Source organism: Nanorana parkeri, unplaced genomic scaffold (assembly GCF_000935625.1).
Source record: "Nanorana parkeri isolate BGI_ZX_2015 unplaced genomic scaffold, ASM93562v1 scaffold1073, whole genome shotgun sequence".
In the NCBI taxonomy this organism is placed as follows: Eukaryota; Metazoa; Chordata; class Amphibia; order Anura; family Dicroglossidae; genus Nanorana; species Nanorana parkeri.
In genome coordinates this window covers 411,847-435,544 of record NW_017307341.1, presented here as the reverse complement: position 1 = coordinate 435,544, position 23,698 = coordinate 411,847, and the positions used below count along the sequence as shown (strand labels likewise).

Sequence of the window (23,698 nt, the reverse complement as noted above, 5' to 3'; positions counted from 1 at the left end):
CTAGTTGTATGTAAAATGCTGTGAATACTTTTAAAGCTGAACTGCAAGTAAAGAGCTAAATGCGGAGATTTAAGAGATTAAATAGATATGAGGAAGCTGTTTTACCTGCCAAAGGATATCTATTTCTGTCCATCCAGTTGTAAGATTTACACGGCTCTGCCACACAGCACAGCCCTGTCTGACAGGGCAGGAGACCTGATTTTTCTCTACTGCAGTTAAGTAACACTTACAGGTCTTGTCCCTCCCCCCAGCCTGTGACTGGACAGTAAAAGGAGAAGCAACAGACTGATGAGGTCATCTCTCTGTTACTCTGCTCTCCCCTCATATCGGCATGCTCTTTGATAACACATGGGCACTGCAGCACTACTCATTGGCTCCTTGTGTTGCCTTTCCTCCTCTAAGTTTGAGCTCTGCTGTACAGGGTCTTTGGTAGACTGATATCAAATCAAATCTGTCTATTACACAAAAAATATAATTGAGTGATATATTAGTGAAAGTAGAGCTGCGTTCATTTCTCTCTTTATTTCTGCGTGGAGTTCAGCTTTAAAGGAACACATATCTGCATATATTGTTCTTTACATATCTGGATTTCTTTTTAACATTCACCAGAGCTCTCAAGACCCCGTCCGAACACTTCCCAAAGGCATTTAAAATGCAAATCCCAAAACACTCATGTACACAAGATGTAAGGCAGCCTGGGATTTCCATTGCGGAGATACAACTATTCCCTTCTGTGAATTTCTGTTCCATTTACAAGGATGCCACAACAAAAACAAAAACCTAATAATATACACTATATTGCCAAACGTATTGGGACGCCTGTCTCTACACGCACATGATCTTTAATGGCATCCCAGTCTCAGTCCGGTGGGTTCCATATTGAGTTGGCTCCGCCCTTTGCCGCTTTAACAGCTTTAACTCTTCTGTGAAGGTGTCCACAATGTTTAGGAGTGTGTCTATGGGAATGTTGGACCATTTGTGAGGTCAGGTACTGATGTTGGAGGAGAAGGCCGGGCTCACAGTCACCACTCTAATTCATCCCAAAGGTGTTCTATCGGGTTGCAGGCCAGTCAAGTTCCTCCACCCCAAACTCCCTCATCCATGTCTCCGTGCTGTGGGGGTGGAGACTGCTCTCTGCTGTCAGTTAAGCAGGGCCCGGCTGATTGGAGGCGTGCCAGCCTGTGATATCACAGGCTATTGGAGGTGACAGGTTCTCTTTACGAAGATATCAGGGTCTATTAGACCCCTGCTGTCCCCCTGCCCTCCAATACAGATGATCAAGCACAGAAATGTGCTTAATCGCCTGGGTAACTGGCACTTCAGATGGCTTTCTCTCAGCTGTGAAGCAGGAAGTGCTGTGAGCACAGCCAAGGCCGGATTAACATAGGGGCTACTGGAGCGTCAGATCCAGGCCCACCACTAAGAATAGGCCCAGCCAGCCTGGATCGCCTCAATATGCCCAATGCCAATCTGGGCTGTCTGGGCTAAACACAATCAGATAGGGGGGCTGGCGGCTCTCCAATCAGGCATATTAGGCGGCCCTTTGATGGGGCCTCGGAGCGCCCTAGCAAGGAGCGAGCAGCCACCTTATTAGAGAGCCACCTCTGCTGCTTCCCAACTGACCGACAGCACCGGGCCCATGATGCTCTTACTCCATCCCTGAGCACAGCAATTCCTGCCTCACTGATCACAGAGCAGATCAGGAACGGACGATCCTGGTCTGCTCCCGCTCTCCATCCTGAATGTATTTGTTGTGGTCCCGGGTCCCCCGTGGTGGGGAGTTCCATGCGGGCTAATACAAGTGATCTGGGCGGCTGTGCAGCTTGTGCATCACTTGTGCAAAATGAGCATCAAAATGAGCCTACTGAAAAAATTATACCAAGATCATGGCTGCAGCAGATCTTGAGCATGATCTTCAGGACCAGGATGTTTATATACGTACAGCGGTCCTGAAGTGGTTAATATACACATCCACAAATAAGACCTTATACAGTATACTCCCAATCTCCAAATCTTACGTACTCAATGAGACTGTCACAGGTCGGCTCAGTAGATCGGGAGGTGAGCGAACACATACCGGCGTTCGCTCACCTCTGGATCCTGTCACGGCCCTCTGCCGTGACAGGGGAGGGGCTGGATTCCCCCCGCTCCGATCCACCAGCGCTGACTGGCGGAACGGACGGGGGAGGGGGCGGGTACAGCTGGCTCTGCCTCTAGATAGGCAGAGCCAGCTGTCAGTCACGCAGCTGGGTGGATCCCGGCACAATTGTCGGGATCCGCTTCAGCTGCGGCGTCTCAGTATACCGCGAGCAGCAGCTCTCGGTATACTGCGCCGTCTCAGTATACCGTGAGCTACAGCTCGCGGTATACTGAGCCTAGGGTGACGGGAGGATGCTAGTTTGTGTCCTCCCGTTACCCTAAGCAGAACTATGGGGAAAAGCCTTAACCCCATAGTTCTCCTTTAATAAAAAACACTTGAAATGCATCCTGTCCGCCACCCTATTAAAAAAAAAACGCACGCAATGCAAAAGCATGCAGACGTTTGAGCTGGTTCGAAAATGTAACTCTAAAACTTTTAGTAACCAAACTATAATAATAATAAAAATAATAATAATGCCCACTGTGCTTTGTATGGGACTCCACTGTGGTTTGCATGGGACTTTGGAAATGATGCATTACTGTGTCCATGTTCTTCCCCACAGTCTGTGGTAACCGGCCCAGCTACACGCACTCGGCCCGTATAGTGGGTGGAAACATCTCAGCCGAGGGACAGTGGCCCTGGCAGGCTAGTCTGACCTTCCAAGGAATCCACCTGTGCGGAGGCTCCCTGATCAGCTCACAATGGATCGTCACTGCTGCTCACTGTGTGTATGAGTAAGTATATAGTATGTACAAGATACCCTTCTGTAATAGGGGAGGGATGGCAGCGGGGAACGAATACTGAAATGCCCCAAGATAACTTCTATTCTGACAAATCAGGTCACCTACCACAGCTGCTTCCTGCACCATGTACAATATTCACACAGGGCAGGTACACTGATTAGGATATACAGGTCAGAGTGCACAGGTTAGGGTACATGTGTGATGATACACAGGTCAGGATACACCGGTAAGCATACACAGGTCACTGTAGACATGTCAGGATACACGGGTCATGTTACACACGTCATACACAGGGCAGGATAAACTGGTCATATGCACAAAGTCAGAATACACATTTTTGGATTCAGAGATCAGAGCACACAGTCAGGTTACAGAGATCAGGATATACAGGTCAGGATACAGAAATCAGGAATGAAGGTCAGAATACACAGGTCATGATATGAAGGTTCGGGTATGGAGATCTCAAGATACCCAGGTCAGGATATGGAGACCAGGATTCATAGGTCAGGATATGGAGACCAGGATACATAGGTTAGGATATGGAGACCAGGATACATAGGTCAGGATATGGAGACCAGGATACATAGGTTAGGATATGGAGACCAGGATACACAGATAAAGATGTGGAGATTAGGATATGCACCTCAGGATATGGAAATTGGGATACACACATCAGGATATGGAGATTAGGAAACATACACCAGGATTTGGAAATTAGGATACACAGGTCAGTATGCAGAGATTACGATACACAGGTGAGGAAACACAGATAAGGATAAACAGCTTGAAATGCAAAGGTCTGGAAGCACATGTCTCAATATACAGTTCTGGATACACAGATCATTTTATACAGGACTGGATACACTGGTCATATGCACAGTTTTGGATTCAGAGGTCAGGGTACACAAGCTTGGATACAAAGATCAGGATATACAGACCAGGGTACAGAGATCAGGATATACAGACCAGGGTACAGAGATCATGATATACAGACCCAGGTACAGAGATCAGAGGACACAGAGCAGGGTACAGAGATCATGATATACAGACCCAGGTACAGAGATCAGAGGACACAGAGCAGGGTACAGAGATCATGATATACAGACCCAGGTACAGAGATCAGAGGACACAGAGCAGGGTACAGAGATCATGATATACAGACCCAGGTACAGAGATCAGAGGACACAGAGCAGGGTACAGAGATCATGATATACAGACCCAGGTACAGAGATCAGAGGACACAGAGCAGGGTACAGAGATCATGATATACAGACCCAGGTACAGAGATCAGAGGACACAGAGCAGGGTACAGAGATCATGATATACAGACCCAGGTACAGAGATCAGAGGACACAGAGCAGGGTACAGAGATCATGATATACAGACCCAGGTACAGAGATCAGAGGACACAGAGCAGGGTACAGAGATCATGATATACAGACCCAGGTACAGAGATCAGAGGACACAGAGCAGGGTACAGAGATCATGATATACAGACCCAGGTACAGAGATCAGAGGACACAGAGCAGGGTACAGAGATCATGATATACAGACCCAGGTACAGAGATCAGAGGACACAGAGCAGGGTACAGAGATCATGATATACAGACCCAGGTACAGAGATCAGAGGACACAGAGCAGGGTACAGAGATCATGATATACAGACCCAGGTACAGAGATCAGAGGACACAGAGCAGGGTACAGAGATCATGATATACAGACCCAGGTACAGAGATCAGAGGACACAGAGCAGGGTACAGAGATCATGATATACAGACCCAGGTACAGAGATCAGAGGACACAGAGCAGGGTACAGAGATCATGATATACAGACCCAGGTACAGAGATCAGAGGACACAGAGCAGGGTACAGAGATCATGATATACAGACCCAGGTACAGAGATCAGAGGACACAGAGCAGGGTACAGAGATCATGATATACAGACCCAGGTACAGAGATCAGAGGACACAGAGCAGGGTACAGAGATCATGATATACAGACCCAGGTACAGAGATCAGAGGACACAGAGCAGGGTACAGAGATCATGATATACAGACCCAGGTACAGAGATCAGAGGACACAGAGCAGGGTACAGAGATCATGATATACAGACCCAGGTACAGAGATCAGAGGACACAGAGCAGGGTACAGAGATCATGATATACAGACCCAGGTACAGAGATCAGAGGACACAGAGCAGGGTACAGAGATCATGATATACAGACCCAGGTACAGAGATCAGAGGACACAGAGCAGGGTACAGAGATCATGATATACAGACCCAGGTACAGAGATCAGAGGACACAGAGCAGGGTACAGAGATCATGATATACAGACCCAGGTACAGAGATCAGGATATACAGACCAGGGTACAGAGATCAGAGTATACAGACCAGGGTACAGAGATCAGGATATACAGGCCAGTGTACAGAAATCAGGATACACAGACCAGGGTACAGAGATCAGAGTATACAAACCAGGGTACAGAGATCAGGATACACAGACAAGGGTACAGAGATCAGAGTACACAGACCAGGGTACAGAGATCAGAGTACACAGACCAGGGTACAGAAATCAGGATATTCAGGACACATGGTTCTGGATTCAGAGGTCAGGGTACACAGGCTCGGATACTAAGATCAGTGTATGGGGGCTTTACTGGTGCCAGCATGAAGTCTTGCTCAGTCCCGGGGCACACCTGGAAATGATAGAGGCACGTTTGCCGTGTCCGGCACACCACAGAAGAGCGCCCTTAGTCCTACAGGAATCATACAAATGAAGGGAAATTGCAGCTGCCGCTTCCCTATGTAAACTTTCAGCCTTCAGCACAGTATTTCCTAGACAGCTTTAGCAGTTGATTGATGTTACTTGTTGCCTTGATTTACTCTTCAAACAACAAGTATAACAGGACAGGCCCATCAATTTACTAAGATCTGCTCACACTTCCATGTCAGCCGGCAACTTCTTAAGCGGAAATACCGTTTCATGACTTAAAAAGTGCGCTCTAAAGGCCAAGCAATGAAATAATCCTTTACTAGTCAAATGTTAAAGCTGATGAGTGAGTTCTCCGCACACTGGAGTTTGCCATGAAAGATAATCCTCCGATGACATTTCAATTAAAACGACGTCCAGGATTATTATTATTTTTAGACTTCTGAGTGCAGTGCGTGGAGGGAGAGCGGAAGTACGGGGAAGAGAGAGGTGCAGAAAGTCAAGAGAAATCAAGTGGGTGATGGGCTTGGAATGAGGATTATGGCATGGAGCAGCGACGATGATGAAGGAGGAGGAGTACACATGTACACTGTCATTAACACTAGTACAGGCTGACGGGAGAGAAACGTACAAGCTTTTATTTTGCAATGCTTACGATTTGCAATGCACAGATCTTTTTTTTTTTGTGATGTCATAGGACTCCAGTCAATGGGTAAGCTCAGTGGTGTATTTTAGTTTGGGGCTGCCCTACGCAAGACGAAACTCTTGCCAAGGGCAGCAGGGTCTGCAGGGTCTCAGAGGGCCTTTGCAGGATCTGTGGCGGGTTATGCAGGTTGCAGAACCCCCTTGAGACTCTGCAGAGCCCACCACAGATAGAAGAGGTTTGGCCGAGAAGGCTGTACTGCACCCGCGGCATTTCCCTACACACATAGTACACAGCAATTAAGCACTAATCCAGAACATCCGACTGGCACTTCCGTCCCAGCCTCCTCTGCGCCCGGCTGGCGCTTCGGTACACTGCTTCCTCCACTGCCCGACAGGAGCTGCGGGGATCCGTACCTCCCCTTCTCCTGCTGCTGCTCCTCGCCTCTGCCTCCGTCTCCTCCTTCTCAACTTGTAAGCCAAGGCTGCCGAATTCTGAGCAGCCTGGCTTGCCTGACTCTTTCGGGGGGCGGCATTTTTGTCCCCCCCTAAAAGTGCCGCCCAAGGCCTTGTTTGCCTCGTTGCAGATACGCCTCTGGATAGGCTGCATTCTCCATGATGACACCAGTCTCTAGTGAATGTATAGGCTGCATTCTCAGTGATGTCACCGGTCTCTAGTGAATGGATTGGCTGCATTCTCAGTGATGTCACCGGTCTCTAGTGAGTGGATAGGCTGCATTCTCAGTGATGTCACCGGTCTCTAGTGAATGGATAGGCTGCATTCTCAGTGATGTCACCGGTCTCTAGTGAATGGATAGGCTGCATTCTCAGTGATGTCACCGGTCTCTGGTGAATGGATAGGCTGCATTCTCAGTGATGTCACCGCTCTCTAGTGAATGGATAGGCTGCATTCTCAGTGATGTCACCGGTCTCTAGTGAATGGATAGGTTGCATTCTCAGTGATGTCACCGGTCTCTAGTGAATGGATAGGCTGCATTCTCAATAATATCACCACTCTCTAGTGAATGGATAGGCTGCATTCTCAGTGATGTCACCGGTCTCTAGTGAATGGATAGGCTGCATTCTCAGTGATGTCACCGGTCTCTAGTGAATGGATAGGCTGCATTCTCAGTGATGTCACCGGTCTCTAGTGAATGGATAGGCTGCATTCTCAGTGATGTCACCGGTCTCTAGTGAATGGATAGGCTGCATTCTCAGTGATGTCACCGGTCTCTAGTGAATGGATAGGCTGCATTCTCAGTGATGTCACCGGTCTCTAGTGAATGGATAGGCTGCATTCTCAGTGATGTCACCGGTCTCTAGTGAATGGATAGGCTGCATTCTCAGTGATGTCACCGGTCTCTAGTGAATGGATAGGCTGCATTCTCAGTGATGTCACCGGTCTCTAGTGAATGGATAGGCTGCATTCTCAGTGATGTCACCGGTCTCTAGTGAATGGATAGGCTGCATTCTCAGTGATGTCACCGGTCTCTAGTGAATGGATAGGCTGCATTCTCAGTGATGTCACCGGTCTCTAGTGAATGGATAGGCTGCATTCTCAGTGATGTCACCGGTCTCTAGTGAATGGATAGGCTGCATTCTCAGTGATGTCACCGGTCTCTAGTGAATGGATAGGCTGCATTCTCAGTGATGTCACCGGTCTCTAGTGAATGGATAGGCTGCATTCTCAGTGATGTCACCGGTCTCTAGTGAATGGATAGGCTGCATTCTCAGTGATGTCACCGGTCTCTAGTGAATGGATAGGCTGCATTCTCAGTGATGTCACCGGTCTCTAGTGAATGGATAGGCTGCATTCTCAGTGATGTCACTGGTCTCTAGTGAATGGATAGGCAGCATTCTCAGTGATGTCACCGGTCTCTAGTGAATGGATAGGCTGCATTCTCAGTGATGTCACCGGTCTCTAGTGAATGGATATTCTGCATTCTCAGCGATGTCACCGGTCTCTGGTGAATGGATAGGCTGCATTCTCAGTAATATCACATGGTTGTTGCTGGTTTATTTTGAATGGAGGGATACAATTTCATGGGGGTTTGTATTTTATCATCTCCCTACAGTTTGTATTTCCCAGAATCGTGGAGCATACAGGTGGGACTGATCAATCAACCTTTAGAACCTCCAACAAACTCTGTTTTGGTGGAAAAGATCATCTATCACAGCAAGTACAAGTCCAGCACAATGTCCAATGATATCGCCCTGATCAAACTGGCAACGCCGTTTACATTTAATGGTAAGAATCAGAGATGTTGTGCCCTTTATATAAAAGTGTAGATTGCAGAAATCAAATATATATATATATATATGAGTAAAAATGAAGAATTCTAACACAATATATTTATGTAAGCACTGCGCTTGTTATAACGTATAATATATTTAGGAGTATTTTATTTTATATACTTAGTGTTACATTTTGAAAGTCTGATCAACATGAAATACAAGACAGTGGATGTAAGTGATAATAACATTCATGTACCAATGCAGTTGGCCCTTGTATTAAGATGCCCAGCACTGATGACATACATCGCCATCTTGTGGCCAGTTTGTGTAGTGGGATTTATTGAACGGTCCCAGCTGCTTGCGAGGAAATAGATGCTTATTTAATTTTCTTGTACTGAAATCCTATTTATAATCAAAGACATTTACACTTGAGTTGATGTTTTAAAGGTAATATTAAACGTAAATGACTTGTTCAAAAAAACTTTTATGAGTCTCGTTGAGTGCTTCTGAGCTGCTTCTGGTCAGGAGACAACAAAGACAACCCAGCCAGCCAATGAGTAACCAATATAGTAAAAGCTATGGGTTTCGTAGGTCAGCTGAAACCGAGCTGTCTGTCAGCACTGCGGCTCTTGTAGCTGCTGATCACCCATGTGGGGAGGTGGGATGCCTTTTTAGGCCCTCATTCACACTAGAAACGGCAAGCACGTACAAATCTGTGCTGCGTGCACAGCCGTATCGGGCAGCTCTCGGGAAGGACAGGTGCTGCATTTGATTATACGCAGCAGCCTGTCCTTCTCTATTGGAGTAGGCGGTCGTACGCTGCCCTATGCTCACCCGACCTGCACATCTGTGCGGGTGTCCGTACCCGTATGCTGACGGGATGGATCCTGTCTGCGCCTGAGCAGGGATACCCGCACCAGTACGGACGTGCAGGTCGGGTGAGCTCGGGTAGTGTCCGAGGGGAACTACAGTGCTCAGCAAGGAGATGTAGGCAAGAGAGTGAAGATCGGCTGCAAAGTAGACAGGAAGTAGTTGTTGTTAAAGGAAAGCACATCTATAGGAGTTGCTTTACCCTAATGTATGTCCATCCAGTAGCACGTTTGTCACAGCCCTGCCACACAGCAGAGATTGATTGGTGACCTGACTTTTCTCAACTTCCCTTAAGCTATAAAGCCTGGTCACCTACCTGCCCCCAGTCTGTCACTGGACATTGAAGTAGCAGCACACGAGTGAACTCACCAGCTCTGTTCCTCTGCTCCTAATAGCAGTGGAGTCTGTCCCTCTTACAGTATGTATGTCATTTTTCCTCAGGCCTAGTACAGCCGATATGTCTTCCAAACTATGGAGAAGATTTTCCAGAGGGTAAAATCTGCTGGATATCTGGTTGGGGAGCCACAGAAGATGGAGGTAAACTCAACTTTGCTTTGTCTGAAATGCTTTAATTTTCGAATTATGAATGAACTCATACACAGAAATGTTCATACAGTATCTGTCATTGTCCAGAAAAAGCTCCCAATCTAATGTCCCTGCCATAGTCATTCACGCAAACACCCACCATGGCCAGTTTGGTTAGAATCCAAGTAACCTACCAATTATGTTTTAGAATTGTAGGAGAAAACCAGAGCCAGAAAAACCATGGAGAGAACATAGAACTCTGTATGGACCGTGCCTTTGGAGGGAACTGATTTCACAACTCTAGAGCTGCAAAATAAGACTACTAACCTGTAGGGCGGGGTTCACTCTTGGGGTGTTGCGTGTGTGTTCCCTTTGGGTTGGCTCTGGTAACCCCGTGTATGCAACACGACACCAGGCACCCCAAGGTCAGGGGCCACGGCTCTGGCCTCGTGCAAACACTCCCACACGTGTAGTACTGTGCACACAGGGCCTCATGGCTTCCACCGCATCTGCGGTATTCGGTGCTTCCTCCCCCGTAGGGAGAAAGGACACCATGAACGGCACCCTATGTCGGGCATAGCCCCATTGCACACCTACCCTCCTCAGATGGTTACAGCCACGATACAGTCCAACATCACACTCCTGTAGAACCCCACCTTCTCAGAGGTTGGAGGGAGAAGAACCAGTCCACACAGATAGTCTTTTCTTGGTTTTACTTGAAGGTAACAGAACAAAGCATACGTTCAGCTACCCCCGAATGGGATGACGGCACAGTTCTTGATAGTTGCATAGTGATACAAATTAGAGAGAGAGGTACAGCCCAGAGTCCACGATTTACTTTGGCCATAGGCCCACTGACAAATATCGTCAGTCTTACAGCTCCTCACTATTATCCGGAATCCCATCCTTGTCAGTCCTAGCTCGGTGGGTTTCCCCCTCCAGGGGAAACTAGGGAATCTCTATAGCTCTACATAGTCCTAGGCTTGGTCCTGTCCTTCCCATGGACCAGCCTATGTTTTAGAAAACAGTCTCCCTCCAGAGACTCTGCATACAGTCCCAGACTTCTGCTCTCCTGTACTGCTCTGAACTTTTTCCCCTCTCGGGCGCCCCCTATAAATCAACTCTCCTGGGACACAGAGTCTCCCCAGGCCAGAGCTGCATCTATCTCCAGGGCCCCATGGGGGCATCTAGTGGCCATTGGCCATACTGCACCTACCTACAAACCACTAAGGAGTCTGTTTATAAACATGACAGAAACAGTTACCATGTTACTACCTACCCCATCATAAGGAAAGGTTTGAGAAAACCAATGGCAGCTATTTTTCTTCTTTCCTCTCTTCTAGAACAAAAGACTAATACATTTCCCCCAGTGTAAGGTCCAGTTTAAGACCCTACAAAGGGCACAAGAGGGTAAGGAAAAGAAGCCACCTGTCCACTGCCCTGCTAACTAATACAGCATGACTTCTGACAGAATGGTATTAGAACATATCTGGGGTTACTTCAGAGCTGCACACCCCATTTCTCACTTTATACAATATGTGTAGTAGACTGGAAGGGGGTCACCTAGCAGTTCTAGATGCAGCAGTTGGAGGAGGAGTGAGCAGGAAGTGGCCCCTTGATTTTAAGTTATGCTCCTGTTGCAAACCTAACACCATCAGACCTCTAAAGAAAACTTTAACAACTTACTTTCCTCCTACAGGAGGGTGGAGCGACAGTCCATATAAGACCCACTATATTAGTAGGTGGCTTAGAGGGCCAACGTGACAGGAACAGCCCTGCTTAGCTTGTATAGCAGATGGCAGCTGACTCCTCTTCATACTACGCATGCACGTCACTGCCTCATTCATTCCGTATAAGCAAGCCAAACTCCGAGGGACTGCTGCGGAGGCCTCCATGAGCACGGTTTACCCATAGGAATAAATAAGGCTACAGCACGAATGTGCAGTATGAAGAGGAGCCAGATGGGTCCTTGTTGGAGCAAAGATCACTGGATCGGGAATAAGGTAAGTATTATTCCAGGTGGGCTGCACTTAGTGGTCCTGCATTCTACCTGAAGGTGTTGAGGGTCTATCTACATTCTGGGGCTGGATCAGTAAAGAAGAGTGCCTGCTGCCAGGAAAGTGAGGAATAAGGTAAGTATTTGTCTCTGTTATATCTATTATATAGATAAAATGTGCATTACAGCATTATATAGGGAAGGGGGAAGGAGAAGACTACCATGAGCAAATGTTTATAAGCTGTCTTGGTTTAATCTTGGGTCTAAGGCCTCCTACCCCTTCAGTGATCTCTCAGCCACTAAGCCAAAGTTGTTAGACATGCCAGGCAGGAAGTAACGGGCAAAATTGGGAGTCATTTTTCTTTATAAGACAGATTCCTCCTAATGTACACCTATCATGAGGGGCATATGGAGGCTGCCATTGCTAGGCTCACTCTGTAAATGGCAGTTATTTGGCTTTGCCTGATTTCAATACTTACAAGCCCCAGACCTGGAACATGTATGCACCAGGGAAACCCAAATAGAAGTTAGAATTCCTGATCTCTATACTTGTTCTGGGTCAGAGAGTCAAAGTAAGGAAGCCAATGAATTAACATGATAGCCAGGGAACTAGCAATTTCCAGTAGAGACCAGCAATGACAGACTCCATATGTGTTGTATGACAGGTTACCTTTATGTTAGAACTGTGGCCAGGCTGTGGATAATGAAATATTTACATATTCCTGTTTAGCAGTATCTACACTTTGAAACAAGGCCTTGCTGATTTCTGCAGATGCAGGCGCTCTGGAAAAATTTGAAACAGAAGCTTCTCAGTTTTACTATAAGTTTCCCTCCAAAGTTTAGCTTTCAGCCATCTGATCTCTGAAGTAAATACAGAGCAGGAGCACATGAACAGGGGCGAGCAGAGACTTCTGTTGTGAACTTTAAGGATGAATTACTCCACAGTGCTTCTAGCTACAGAGGTCCATAAGGGCTTTTTTTAAAAAGCAGGCTGAGGTCATATGCTCACTCCCGATATAAGTTGGGGGTTCCAGTAGTAAAGTCTTCTCCCATAGTTCTGGACTCCACCTGTGAGTTTTGGCTATTCCCACCCACCATTATGTGTTTCCACCCTTCTTGTTGCATCCTTCAAATCAGACAGTCAATAGGGAGGGTGGGACCCAAATTTAATGGCTGTGACAGGAACTCAAAGGCAGAAACATTCCAGCTACAGCCCACACAAATGATATAGGAACATATTGTGGGATATAACTCCCCAAAATCTACCAGACACTGAAATAGGGATTTTGGTTGGACTGACCCTTTAAAACCACTTACTCACTTAAAGTACCTTTAATAATGGTATACCTGCAAAGGAAAACTTCTTTGGAGCATCAATCTCATGGGTGCCCCTGACCCTAGCTGGTTCCTTTTGCTGACCTACATGTCACTACTATGTCCTGTAAAGGGTGGAGGTCAGCAGGAGGAACCACTGTGAGCTCTGGGGGTCCCAAGAGATTGAATCATCCAGAAGAGTCGGTGATTGAAGAAACTTCAGCAATGGATTTCTCAGCATCGGAGTGCCATTGGGCAGCAGAGGCAGCAGGAGATACTTTAGGTAAGCATAATAGCCGCTCATTTGTTGGCAAATGCATCATTGCAACGTGTTTAACTCAAAGTGCTATAATCCAGTTCCCTGCCAACAAATGACTACATTGCTGATGGGAATACGATTAAAGTCACCAATGTAGTTTAGCTCTCCATTTAGTCTAGAACCAGGACTGCAGCACTTCATTGGATCCTTCCTAAACTATGCTTCAGATGGCATGTGCTTTGAGATCAGAGAATTTTAAGCACAGACTGCAAAAATTCTGCCCCTAGAAGTGCTTGTGCGGGACACAATAGTCAGAATTAGCGGGAAACTGTAATCAGTATCAATCGTGTCGAAAGGGAACAGCAGCACAGTTTATACATTTTTGTTTCCCATCTCACCCTAAATAGTGAATCCTTTCTGGAGAATGCAAAGGGATAAAGATTATTTTTTGGAGTTTCCTTTACTGCCTGTCCCTGTGACACAAGGACAAAAAAATGGGACAGGAAGGCATAGACATTGTCGAAGGTTTGTCTCAGCCCCTGTGCGCAAAGCCAGCTCCATAAGGACATGGTTTGATGGGTTTGGTGTGGAGGAACTCGGCTGGTCTTCACAGAGTCCTGACCTCAACCCTACTGAACACCTTTGGGCTGAATTGGATCATCGATTATAAGTCAGATCTTCTCATCCGACAATAGTACCTGACCTCACAAATGCTGCTTTGGCTGAAGGCCACAAATTCCCACAGACACCCTCCAAAATATTAAGGAAAGCCTTCCCAGAAGAATGGGAGCTGTTATAGCCACAAAGGGGAGACAAACTCCATATTAGGGGTGATGTTTGGGATTGCCGCTACCATGGGTTCAAGGCGATTCCTACAGGTACCAAATTCATGGTGCAGATCTAGCCAGGAACATTTTTTTGTAACCATAGTGCACTGCATTGCCTCTGACCTATGGCCAGCAGACTGTCTAGAATGGCTAGAATGGCCAATAAGGTGACCGTAGGATAAGCTAAAGGGCGGATACAGGGGCGTAACAATAGCCATAGCAGCCCATGCGGCTGCTATGGGGCCTGGGGCTGTTGACCCTGTACTCCTTATGGCATTTCCAATCAAGAAGAGTTGACATCAGATGTACATGAAGAGACTATGCAGACAGTTCTCCTGCTACCTGTCCTTGATTTCCATTTTAAGGGTTTGCCATGGGGCCCAATTAAATTATTTGCTATGGGGCCCCATGATCTGTAGTTACGCCCCTGGGCTGATATATAAAGGCTATGCCTAATAGGGTTTTTCCCTCCTCTTATCTCTATAGGTTGAACTCGATGGACTTATGTCTTTTTTCTATCTAGCGGCTGTGATGTCATGCGAATGGCATTCGCCCAGCTGGTGGTACAGGTGGTTGCACGCAGCACCTGTCCCTGGGCCTCTGCACCGGCGTGCAAGCCATATGCATGTGCACGTCCGTGTGAATGAGCCCCTAGCACTGAAGGATCTCAGTAGAGTTTTTATTTCAAACACATGCCCACTAAGAACACATAACTGATAACTTCACCCAAAACAGAACTATTCGCTTTTCAGCGGCGTCAATCATTGAAACGGCCATAAGGACAGGAAGCAAATTCATAAAAGTTTCCAGAACGAATATGATCTTCATTGTTGCTGCATCCCTCTAATCCCCCGCGCCGCAGTCTGTTTACCAACCCCTTCAAAGTATCCTCATTCCGTGTCCCGGTTGGCTTTGTGTTGCGCCCGTACGAGGAGACGCCACCTTTCAATAGATTGTTCTGTTTTCTTATCACAATAGACCTCGTGTGATTTTCTGTGTTCACAATCCATTTTTTGTATTCTTTAAATAGACTTAATAACAGTTCTATCGAGTGTTTAATATACTCAGACTCCGTGTTGTCACCTCGCATTCCTCGTTTGTTATCCCCGCTCTCTCTTTTTTTATTTTTATATATATATATGTTTTCACCTTTTATTTTTTCCCCTTTATAATTGAAATGGCAGATCGGCTCAGGCGGCTCTTTGTGAAAGATATTTAAATGAGGGATTAAGAAACAGCTTATTCTTCTGCCTAATGCCCGCTTGCCGAATTCATTGCATCACGCTCGGTCGCCATGGCAACGTCTGTATTATTACCGATTCACCGCAGCTATGGAATCGCAGCAGGTGGCAAAGTTAGCGAGACGGGCGGAAAAAAAAAAAAAAGGTTTTGAGATGAAATGGGCGGTGGTGGGGGGAAGAAAATAAAAGAGAAATGTATGATTTGTGTTGGTGTTTTGCTCCATCTCTTGACGCAACGAGGAAATAGAATTTATTATAAATCATAACAGAGGTATAGAAGGCTTGTTCATGGCGAGAGAACGCGTTTTATTTAAAATATAGAAGACGGTGAGAAAACGGGAGGGGGTATAAATGATGATTAATGGTATTGGGTCACTATGTCGCCCCAAGAAAGGGACCCTGCATGGCCCCGAAAATTTGGCTTATTGACTTTTGTGACAATAAATAAGCAAACGAGTTCCATGCTTTTGGCTGAGTGCCGGTGATCTTCGTCTTCCATGGTGGTATGGATTTAGAGTCCATACCACTGATACTCTGATGGCTTTCAGAGGCATGGTCTACCCTGATAGCTTTCAGAGGCATGGTCTACCCTGATGGCTTTCAGAGGCATGGTCTACCCTGATGGCTTTCAGAGGCATGGTCTACCCTGATGGCTTTCAGAGGCATGGTCTACCCTGATGGCTTTCAGAGGCATGGTCTACCCCGATGGCTTTCAGCGGCACAGTTTGTCCTGATGGCTTTCAGAGGCATAGTTTACCCTGATGGCTTAAAAAGAGTTGGTTTACCCTGATAGATTTCAGAGGCATGGTCTACCCTGATGGCTTTAAGAGGTGTAGTTTATCCTAATGGCTTTCAGAGAGGTGGTTTACCCTGATGGTCTTATGAGGTGTAGATTATATTATATTGATGACGTTCAGAGGCATAGATTACCCTGGGGCATGGCTTTTCTAGAGGTCTGGTTCACCTGATGGCTTTCAGAGGCATGGTTCACACTGCGGCATGGCTTTTTTATAGGCATAATTTACCTCGGGGCATGGCTTTTTTTAGAGGTATGGTTACCCTAATGGCTTTCAGATGCATGGCTTACTCTGAGGCATGTTTTTTTTAGAAGTGTGGTTTGTCCTGATGGTGTTCAGAGGTGTGGTTTACTCCAGGGCATGGCTTTTTTAGAGGTGTGGTTTACCATGAGGCATGGCTTTTTTAGAGGCGTGGTTTACCATGGGGTATGGCTTTTTTAGAGGCGTGGTTTACCATTGGGTCATGGTAATTTTAGAGGCATGGGTTACCCTGGGGCATGGATTCATCCTGATGGCTTTCAGAGGTATGGTTTACCCTAAAGGCATTCAGAAGTGTGGTATACAAGACAAGAGAAGTGGTGTTGTGCAGAATCCATACATAAAGAATAAGAACAGATACTTAGAATTACACCCGGCATACATGACAAGGGAAGTTGTATTGTACAGAGTCCATACATAAGTGTGAGATGACAAGGTTGGGCGGTGTGTAGACATCATGTGGATTGTGCTATGTGTAGCGGGTTGTCAGGTTCACATTCACATGACAGATAAATATATCTATTTTTTACAAAGGGCCTATTTATTAAGGTTGAGCAAAATGCTGGAGTAACCTAGGCAACCAATCAGCCTGTGTGGTTTTCCTGATGTGAGTTCACTAAGGTGAAATCTTACTGGCTGCTGTTCTTTGTAAAGTACAAAGTGATTGCATTACATTATTAAAGTGAACCTGTCACAGAAGCTAAATTACGGATGCATACAGTACTTTTTACATACAAATCCTGTTCTCTGCCGGTGCAGATAGTATTTCAGTATGTGCTGTGTGGACCAAAATATTTTAACTGCTTACATACCATTCGTGCAGACTGTGCAGCTGTGCAAGGGCCCTCTAGGAGTAAGGGGCCATTTACACTATGGGGCTGATTTATAAATGTTCTGCCCAGTGTATAGCTGGTTGAATGCCATTTGCACGGAGGAGTATAAAAATGTCTATGCTCCTCCGTGCGCCATCTAGTGGCCAAGCCAAGGAGCAAGGTAATTCCTAAGCTTCTCAGCATCATCTAGTGGTAGTAGTTCTGTGCACATGGTAATTCCTGTGCTCCTCAGCGCTATCTTGTGGAGGTACCAAGGAGCATAGGAAACACCTATGCGCCTCAGCATCATGTAGTCACTGTAGTTCTGTGCACATAGTAATTCCTATGTTCCTCAGCGTCATCTAGTGGCAGTGCAAAGGAGCATAGGTAACACCTATGCTCCTCAATGCCATATAGTGGCCATGCCAAGGAGCATAGGTAATTCCTATGCTCCTCGGCGCTATCTAGTGGTGGTGACAAGTAGCATAGGTAATTTATCTGCTCCTCACTGCCTTCTATTAGTGGTAATTCCATGCAAATGGTAAGTCCTATGCTCCTCAGTGTCAAGTAGTGGCAGTGCCAAGGAGCATATGTAATTCATAATCACCATTTGGTGCCAGTGCCAAGGAGCATAGGTAATTCCTAGGCTCCTCAGTGCCAACTAGTGGTGGTAGTTCTGTGCGAATGGTAATTCCTATGCTCCTCAGTGCCTTCTATTGGCAGTTCCAAGAAGCACAGGTAATGCCTATGCTTCTCAGCACCATCTACTGGTGGTGCCAAAGAGCATAGGTAACTCCTATGCTCTGCAGTGCCATCTAGTGGCGGTAGATCTGTGTGAATGGCAATCGCCCAGCTATAAGCTGGACAGAAGATTTATAAATCAGCGCCTATATGTGCGCAAGGCAGGTGCTGGCATCTGGGTGTTGCTTTTTTTTAATCTCACCCCAGATAAAACCAAGAGAGAGTTTAGGGATTAAAAGGCTTCTCTTTGATTGCATGTGTCATGTATCTATGAACATCAACAAGAGTTTGCACTTGGGCAGTAAGTGAATTGGGCCCCAAAAACACTTCTTGCACATGGGCCCTTTGATAACTTTATCCCCGGCTATGCTTATTTTGTGTGATTTCCATGAAAGCTGACAGTTAGTTACTCCCCATGTACCAGGTCTGCCATGTATTCATGAAATCTACTACTAGTTGGGACATAAAGAACCCGCGGACAACGGTCATCTCGTTTTGCTGTAGAGCTTCTGAACCGAATCCACCAAGTCTAACTTTCACTTCTGGCCCGACGAGTAAAATACTAGACTGCAGCACCTCACATTTGTTCTGGTGTCAAATTCAACATAGTGGCACCCAGCAGCAGCCTCAGGACTTTTAGATGCCTACACAAGGGAGACATTTGCAGTTTATTGTTGTTGAAATAATTGGTCTGGCAACCAGGGCCGGATTTACCATTAGGCAGAGTAGACCCGTGCCTACAGGCGCCCTCCATAGAGAGGTGCCGTGCAGGTACCTACTCTGCCTAATTCCCGGTGTTGTGTCAATATACAACACTGGCAATAGCAAGGAGGGTGCATTCCGCACAAAAAGCACCCTCCTGCGTCCGCCTACAGGAACCCCCGGCTTCTGCACAGGCAGGGGAAGGACGCCAGTGCTGCGTAAGGCTGCCCTGTAAAATGCCTGCTTGATGCGGACAGGCATTTAGGGCAGCCTTACGCGACGCCGGGGTTCTTTCTTTACATATGTGGAAACTGGCGGGTCCCGCAGTAGGTAAGGGCTCCGGCTCAGGCTTAACAGATTTCGATTAGTTCCTACAGGAAATACGGCCCTGCTGGTGACAGGGTCTCTTTAACCACGTCTGTCATCTTTTTTTTCTTAAATACAGAGTTTACTTCTAACGCATATCGTTTCTAAATGCTGAGTTTTTTTGTCCAACCAGGTGACACATCACAGACAATGGATTACGCTGGAGTCCCTCTCATATCAAACAGGGTGTGTAATACAAAATACATGTACGGGGGAGTTATAAAGCCGTCCATGCTGTGCGCCGGCTTTCTGGAAGGTGGAGTTGACACCTGTCAGGTACATTATAACTTAATAACATTTAAGGGCTGATATTTATATACGGAATGATAAGCTTAATAACTGCACCCACCCTGCTTATCAAATGTCAGTAATTGGCTGGACTATGCAATCAGTCGGCCTCACTGGCTGTGCTTGAAACAGGAAAACTGCAAGAATAAAAGAGTAAAAGCAGCTTTTGCTGTAACACTTACTACCTGCAGAAAGTGCTCCCTGCCACTAGAAAGACTTCTGGGTTCAATGACAGCGAAACCCACTTCCTCTTAAAGGAGAACTATGAGGCGAGTGATTTCCACTCACCTCATAGTTCTAGATGACCTGTGACAATGAGACTGTCGCAGGTCAGCTCAGTAGATCGGGAGGTGAGCGAAAACATACCGGCGTTCGCTCACCTCTCGATCCTGTCACGTCTCTCTGCCGTGACAGGGGAGGGGCTGGATTCCCCCCTCCCCGCTCCGATCCACCAGCGCTGACTGGCGGATCGGACGGGGGAGGGGGCGGGTACAGCTGGCTCTCTAGATAGGCAGAGCCAGCTGTCACTCACGCAGCTGGGCGGATCCCAGCACAATTGTCGGGATCCGCTTCAGCTGCGGCGTCTCTGTATACCGCGAGCAGCAGCTTGCAGTATACTGCGGCGTCTCAGTATACCGCGAGCTACACCTCGCGGTATACTGAGCCTAGGGTGACGGGAGGACGCTAGTTTGTGTCCTCCCGTTACCCTAAGGAGAACTATGGGGAAAAGCCTTAACCCCATAGTTCTCTAAGTTCCAGGGTGTCATGGACCTGCCCCCTAGGGGGGATGTCATCATACTGGCCTGGGCCCATAGTACTACTTTAACAGCAGTCACATTTCATTGCATGTAAGGACCATCCATCACCACTGCTGGAGGATCTGTGACATCACTGGACTGGCCAGAAGACCCTTGAGCTAAAGAGTGTGGGAGTGCATGCATAGTGCTAAGAAAGCCCACTAAAATCAATGGGCTGCCAATGCACCAAAGCAGCCTGATAACTCTGCGCGCCACAAGATTTGCACCACAATGTACTATGCTTCCTTGTGGCTCACTAGAAGGGCACTGCCAAAAATGAAAGTCACTGCAACGCATGTAATGTGCATTGCACTAACACACTTTAAAATGAGCGTTACCGCAAAGCAATAGTGTAAACGGGCCTTTATCCAGTTGTCATTGTCATAACCTATTGTCCGAGAGATGCATGTTACAAGAGACTACCATGTTGCAAGAGGTAGCCAAACTGCGGCCCTCCAGCTGTGATGAAACTACAAGTCCCGTTAGGCGTAGCAAGTCTCTGACAGCCACAGGCATGGCCTACTGAAGCAGATGCATGACATTATTTGTAGTTTCCCCACAGCTGGAGAGCCGCAGTTTGGCTACCCCTGTGTTAGACAAAGATTCATAGTAGTGATGTGCGGGGGCTTGGTGTGAACCCAGTCGGGATGGAGAATTCCCCCGCCGCAGCTGATTGGGCCAGGAAGAAAGTGGGTGTGTCTGTCACAGTTTTGAGCAGGCTTGGGTGAACCCAGTGGCGTCACAAAGGAGGTGCGGAGGGTGCGGCCCGCACCCGGGTGCCACCATTGGAGGGGTGACACCAAAATGACTCACAGTCATTTTGGTGTCACCCCCCTCTGAAAAGTCGGGCGCATGGTCATGGACCGAACGCCCGACAGTATCAGGAGAGAGGAGGGGACCTGGCGGCATACCTTATCCCGCCGGGTGACTGCCCCCCCCTCGCTCTGCCGGCGTCCATCACCAAGATGGCCGCCGGCAGGTATCAGAATACTGCCGTGCGTGCGCGATGACGTCATCGCGCACGCTCGTGATGGCGTCACGCGCATGCGCAGTGACGTCTCGGCGGGGTGACACTCGGTTACCGCTCTGGGTGTCACCCAGCCTCGGGACGCCCCTGGGTGAACCCCCTCACATCACTAATTACAAATGAGAATCATGCTAGATATCGGTGCATGTTACAGCTGACTATGATGTTAGAGAGGTCTGCATGTTAAGGTCCCCACGCACCTTGCGATAATCGTACGGTAATCGCGGGAAATCCCGTGATCGTACGATTATCGTAAGGTGTGTGGAAGCCGTGCGACCTCTACTACTGTAAGGTCGCACGACTTTTATCTTACGAACATGTTCGAAAACCCGCCGAGCAACGTATGATTGTCAGCGGGTGTGTAGCATGTTCGGACGATAAAAGCCGTACGGGCCGGTGTAAGCAAGCGCACACTGCCCGTTTGGCATTGCGGTCATCGGAAGCCCGCCCCTCAGATCCAAGATAGGCAGATGGTACGTTTCTTTAATTACCTTACAACCATCGCAAGACAAAAGTCTTGCGATGGTTGTAAGGTGTGTGCCCAGCCTTATAGAAATGTCTGTATTACAAGAGACTGTCATCTTAAAGACATATGAATGTCTCAAGAGACTGTCATGTTAGAAAGATGCATGTTACAAAAAATTGTCATGTTAGAGAGGTATGACTATTACAAAAGAGTGCCATCTATGACATTAGTACACGTCGCAGGACACTGTCATGTTAGAAAAATGCATGTTACAATAGACTATCATGTTGGAGAGGTATAATTATTACAAAGGAGTGCCATATATGACATGAGTACATGTTGCAGGAGACCGTCATGCATGTTGTAAGAGACTATCATATTAGATCAGACTGTCATATTAGAGATCAATGCGTGTTTTAAAACACTGTCATATTAGATATGAATGTGTGTTACAAGAAACTGTCACTGTAGAAACTGAAATCCCTGTGTACTCTCATCATAACACTTTAGGGGGACAGTGGTGGCCCTCTGGCATGTGAAGACAGAAAAGTGTGGAAGTTGATGGGGACAACAAGCTGGGGTGTTGGCTGTGCTCTGAGATATAAACCTGGAGTGTATACCCGAATAACATCGTTCCTGGACTGGATACATACGCAGATGGAGGTATCTATCGTAGGATACTTTGTAGCATTGTTGACCAATTAACAACTCTTCTGCCCAGCGTATAGCTGGGAGAATGCCGTTCACACAGCACTACTACTGCCACTAGATGGCGCTGAGATACATAGAAATTTCCTCTGCTCCTCAGTGCCATCTAGTGGTGGTAGAGCCAAGTGAAGGGCATTCTCCCAGCTATACGCCGGACAGAAGAGTTATAAATCAGCCAATATGTGTCTTTCATGTTATACATTTTGCTTTACATGTCCATCTCTCACTGGATACACGCCACTCCCCACATGCCACAGTACACTTTAAACTGGCTGACCAGTCCAAAGTTATCCTTTTTTTTTTAGATCTACCCTAGACTACAAAATATACACGAATCAGTTATATACTTTATGTACTTTGTACTTCACGCCTTAATGACCAAGGAAACATGTGGGTCCCGAGGTTACACAGGTTGAGAACCACTGCTTTAAATAGACATCAATGGGACGGCCCAAAGTAGTACGTCAAGAGTGACAGACCAGGTGTGGTTATTGAGGTGCAAAATCCAAGTTGAAAAGGTTTGCACTCAGACTTTTCAATGAGTATAAGAAAACTATATATACTCCAAAATAGTGTACACCCCAAAATATACACTCCAGTATATACGTAGAGGAATAGTACCCAATGCCATAATTGTTCCTATCACTAGAGATGAGGCTGGGCTTGATGCAAACTTAGTTCACCCAAGGCCGCTCAAAATTCTGGCCACCACCCCCTCCTCCTGACCCAATCAGTGACGGCTTTTGCAGCGAGGAGCATTCCCCACCCCTTTCTGCCGTATATTTCACCTCCCCACAGCTGACAGTAGGCCCCTTTAAACAGACTCCCTGTTTACATGTGTAAAGCTGCTGCTAGATTGCTTCTAGGGGCCAGTGAAGTGCAGAGCCCCCCCACCTTGCTTCCCGGGCTCCGCTGCCCCTCCCTCGGGCCCGGGACTGGCATCTCGGGTGAGGGTAGCGGGGAAAGAGACCGGTGAACATCCATTCACTGATCTCCTCCTTGCTAAATGGGACTGGAAGCGACACTGATTGCATCACTTCCAGTCCCTTAGCTGTCATTGCTCATCTGCAGAAGCCAGCAATAAGCTATTAAAGCAAGATCTGCACTCCAATAGCTTATTTGGAGTGGAAAGGTAACACTAAGGGTCTAATTGACCCCTAACGTAACCTTAAAGAGTACCTGTCACCACTACTAGTATGCTATCACCTAGGGGACTTGTATACCCATATAT

General features: G+C 47.0%; 1 protein-coding gene across 1 annotated transcript in view; it reads left to right on the top strand.

Moving 5' to 3' along the window:
• TMPRSS3 (transmembrane protease, serine 3) overlaps positions 1-23,698 on the top strand; it is a 55,641-nt gene that overhangs the window by 28,125 nt on the left and 3,818 nt on the right. Inside the window, exons 8-12 of the mRNA XM_018567611.1 lie at positions 2,703-2,874; positions 8,314-8,486; positions 9,785-9,880; positions 19,315-19,457; positions 22,270-22,422. Coding sequence (XP_018423113.1) covers positions 2,703-2,874; positions 8,314-8,486; positions 9,785-9,880; positions 19,315-19,457; positions 22,270-22,422 — 737 coding nt within the window. The remainder of the gene's footprint in view (positions 1-2,702; positions 2,875-8,313; positions 8,487-9,784; positions 9,881-19,314; positions 19,458-22,269; positions 22,423-23,698) is intronic.